Source organism: Penaeus chinensis, chromosome 7, assembly GCF_019202785.1.
Source record: "Penaeus chinensis breed Huanghai No. 1 chromosome 7, ASM1920278v2, whole genome shotgun sequence".
NCBI lineage: Eukaryota > Metazoa > Arthropoda > Malacostraca > Decapoda > Penaeidae > Penaeus > Penaeus chinensis.
Genome location: NC_061825.1, coordinates 13,566,218 through 13,571,008, shown reverse-complemented (window position 1 = coordinate 13,571,008; position 4,791 = coordinate 13,566,218). Strand labels below are relative to the sequence as shown.

General features: G+C 42.2%; 1 protein-coding gene across 1 annotated transcript in view; it reads left to right on the top strand.

The window, feature by feature from the left end:
• Positions 1-227: 227 nt before the first annotated feature.
• Positions 228-4,791, top strand: part of LOC125026879 — a 36,897-nt gene continuing 32,333 nt past the window's right edge. The window contains exon 1 of the mRNA XM_047615478.1: positions 228-650. Coding sequence (XP_047471434.1) covers positions 228-650 — 423 coding nt within the window. The remainder of the gene's footprint in view (positions 651-4,791) is intronic.

Below are 4,791 nucleotides of genomic sequence, written 5' to 3'. Positions count from 1 at the left end.
TTATTTCCCATTATTCAATGAAGGAAATCTAGATGGAGAGATAAAGGCTTAAGAAAGGTTAAGGAAAACAAATAAACTCGGGAGAGTATGTAAACAAAAGGGAATTGGAGAAGAAGCAAGAGAAGGAAAGGAGAGAAAAGGGAAAAAAGGAACGATAATGACAGGACACGAGAAAAAGGGTCCCTCCCCCTCCCCCTCCTCACGTACCACCTGTTGCGCACAGCGTCATGCGGGCGGCGTCGTCGGCGCGGGGGGCGTGGCCACATGCGAGTGGGCGTGGCGTGCGAGCCTACAATACTAGACGAGGTCGCGGCGACCAGCACAGTGTACATCTCGAGTCAACCATGTGCGGGCGGCCAGGAACACCACCCAGCCTGGCGGGTTCTCAGGTTCTGCTTCTGCTGCCCCTTCTGCTGCTGCTCTCCCCGCCCCCTGCCGCGGCGGCCCCCTCCGGCGTCGCCGTCCGCGCGCCCGGCCGCGGCCCGCCTCGCCCGCAGTACCTGGAGGCGGTGCGGCCCGTCGTGCGCAACAGCGATGTGGCGCCGCTCGAGGCACAGGGCCAGCAGGGCCTCCAGCAGGGCCTCCAGCAGGGCCTCCAGCAGGGCTTCCAGCAGGGCATCCAGGAAGGCATCCAGGAGGTGCCAGAGATGGTGAGTGTCGCCGGAGTCTCGTAGGGAACAGGGAGGGAGACGCCCTTGCCTTGAGGCTGTCTTAACTCGTCCAGAATCCCCCGCCCCCCCGCCCCCTGCCACAAGGTGCATCCTAATCAGCAAGGATACGACGCATCCTTTCCCAGCCTGTGTTCACTGTGCTGTGACACACAATTCCTTTCACTTTCAGCGCTTAGGATGTTTGTATTTAAATCATTGCCATTAAAATAACGAAAAACTAAATTACATGCTATCACCTATAATCTTCACAATGAGATAAGTTAACATTGCACACAGATTGTTTTTTTTTTTTATATATATAATTCGCTACTACATTTCAGTGCTTATTGAAATAAGTAAAAAAAAAAAAAAAGAAAAAAGAAAAAAAAAAAAATATATATATATAAAGTCGCAAAACCAATCTGTAAACTCAAGCAGATTTACCCAGACACGGGCATATAAAGAATATACGAAATTAAGTATTAAGCTACTCGTTAAGCCTCGTGAAATTGAGGAAAATTGAGGAAAATTATGATCCCGTGGGCGTATATCCACAACGAGAATATATATATACAGATTTGTAATATGCGGTTCATTACACAGTCTAGAGGAAATTGTTAAGAAGCTAAAAACACCTCATTTTGCAGTTTTTCCCCTTTCGTTTAGCACATTATCTAAAGTAGATTTGACATTTTTACCTATGAGTTTGGGAGTATTTAGCGTGTTGATTTTTTTCTGATGATGAAAGCTAAATCGTTCTGTAAAAAAATTGTTTCACATCCAATCCCTTATTCCTTCCTTCTCATCCTCTCCCTATCTCCATCTATCATTCCTTCTTCCTTTTCCTTCCTTCTAATTTCCTCTTCCTAATCCATTTTCCCCTCTTTCCCCTCATTTTCTCATTCAACCTTTCCTTCCCTTTCCCTCTCACTCCTATCACCACGTTTCCTTATTCCCCTCACTTTCTCACATTCCAATCCTCCGTTTCCCCTCACTTCTAAATTCCAATTCCCCTTTTCCATTTTTCCCTCTCGGTCTCATTCCGGTCACCCGTTTTCCCCTTTTATCTTTACCTCCCCACTCCATCCCCCCCCTCTTTCTTTCCCCTCACTTCTTCACTTGCTTTCCTCCTTCGCTTCTATCCCCCCATTTTCCCTTTTCCCCTTCGCTCCTATTCCCTCCCCCTCTCCCCTTTTCCCCTTCGCTTCAATTCCTTCTTTTCTCCTTTACTCCAATTCTCCTTCTTCTACTATCCTTATCCCAATCCTCCCTTTTCCTCTTCTCCCCTCACTTCTTCACTTGCTTTCCTCCGTCGCTTCTATTCCCCCCTTTTCCCTTTTCCCCTTCGCTCCAATTCCCTCCTCCTCTCCCCTTTTCCCCTTCGCTTCAATTCCTTCTTTTCCCCTTTACTCCAATTCTCCTTCTTCTACTATCCTTATCCCAATCCTTTTTTCCCCTTTTCCCCTCACTTCCTCATTCCAATCCCCCCCTTTCCCCCTTCCCCCCCCTTCTCCTAACTCCCCTCGACCTGGATCCACCTTTTTCACCTTCGAAATTAGATCAAATCATGCGGTCCGCTGTCCATCATACACGTAATATGTGACAGGAAATCTCGAGTGTCATATGGTGGCCCGATTGTTTTACGTGTTTCGTATTTCATTTTATGAGACGCTTTGCGGTTGTCAACTTATTTTTCACTTTTTTTCCCCAGTCGAGGTTCATCTTATTCTTGTGGATTTTTTATGTTAAAGGGAAATAGGTTTTTATTAGCATATTTTATGGGTATGTTTACTTGACCTGCATGGAGTGGAGAGTCATATACAACACAAACATTTCTTTCGTTGTTGTTTTATAGACTTTCCTTTTCTGCTTGCATATATGACGCACATACACACACACACACACACACACACACACACACACACACACACACACACACACACACACACATACACACACACACACATACACACACACACACACGTGTGTGTGTGTGTGTGTGTGTGTGTGTATCTATATATATGTGTGTGTGTTCGTGTGTGTGTATGTATGTATGTATGTATGTATGTATGTATGTATGTATGTATGTATGTATGTATGTATGTATGTATATAGATATATAGATAGTTAGAAAGATTTCCATAGATATCTATAGATATCTATAGATATCTATATATTGAGAGACAGAAGTAGATATAGACAGATAAACAAATACATATAGATAAAGAGAGACTTATAGCTATAGATAAATTAGACAGATAGACAGAAGCAATAAATCATAACATTTCGAGAAAACCAAACTCAATCGATAAACCAAATTCTTATGGGGGGTTTTGTCTGACTCGCAAAGTCACGAAATACTGTTTCGTTTGCTATTGTGACTCAGCTGTGCCTCGGGGTCCGAGCTGCCTCCGTGCGGCCGGCGGGTCGCGGCCTTCCAAATGGCCCACGGCTGCTGCTTGGGGTGAGTGTAAAGCATGTGCGTATGCTATAGGTACATGTGTATGCACGTGTGTGTGTGTGTGTGTGTGTGTGTGTGTGTGTGTTTATATATATATAAAGGAAAGCAGCCACAAATAAAAATGAAAATGAACCGTAACGTTCGGAACTCTTCACGATTTCCTTATCAGACGAATAATTAACAGAACTGGATGAATATACACATATATATACATATACATATATATGTATATATTCATACATATGTACATGCACACACACACACACACACACACACATATATATATATATATATATATTTTTTTTTTATTCGTCTGATGAGGAACTCGGAGAGACTTCGAAACGTTGCGATTTATTTTCATTTTTATTTGTGGCTGCTTTCCTTTATATATATATATATATATATAAATAAACACACACAAACACACGCGCACACACACACACACACACACACACACACATATATATATATATATATGTATATATGTGTGTGAGTGAATATGTGTGTATATATATCTCTCTCTTTATATATGTGTATATATATAAATATATTTATTTATTTATATGTACACACACACACACACACACACACACACACACATATATATATATATATATATATATATATATAGAGAGAGAGAGAGAGAGAGAGAGAGAGAGAGATACACACACATTCACTAACACACATATATACACACATATATATACATATATATACATACATATATATATATATATATATATATATATATGTGTGTGTGTGTGTGTGTGTGTGTGTGTGTGTGTGTGTGTGTCTGTGTGTGTGTGCGTGTGTGTGCATATAGATAAATAAACATATATATAATATATAATACACACACACACACACACACACACACACACACATATATATATTTATATAATGAGGACGACTCTCTTTTTCTTAAATCTACCGAATTTGAAAGTGATATGGTCTCGGGCCCTTCTGCAGGAGGATGGGAATGGCATACGGCATAAACACGTGATGGTGGCTCTAACTAGAGGATGGATGCGAGTTAGGGAAAGAAAGAGGGATAGAGGGGGAGAGATAGCTACTGACATATAGAGGGATAAACTGATAGATGGGTGCGTGTGTGTGTGTGTGTGTGTGTGTGTGTGTGTGTGTGTGTGTGTGTGTGTGTGTGTGTGTGTGTGTGTGTGTGTGTGTACATACATTATGGTCATATTTTTTTCCTCCTTTAATTATTTAGTTGTGTCACCCGATTCATCTTTATCCATTAATCCCCCTTAAATAAACGTTTCCCGCGGCTATCTCCGAGGTAGGACGAATAAGGAAAAGGAAGACCACAAGACTAAAGAACCGATAGAGAAAAAAGAGAAAGAAAGATCAAAACAAAAGAGTGATGTATATATATCCCTTTCCTCTCCGTCACACACATCACTCTTCACCACACGATCAGAAACCGCGGTTCAAAGTCCATGCACAGAAAGTCTTTTTCCAGCTCAATATCTCGTCACACTGGAATCCTTAACTTAAAAGAGATCGGGTGCTTGGCCTCGCTTCCTGTATATTATAAGAGGATCCAAGCGTTCAGACATTTCTTTAATGGGATCGAGGCTTGTCTGGTGTAAACACGGCGATGACGATGACGACGGCGATGGTGATTATGATGCTGGTGAAGGTGGTGATGGCGAGGCGGTT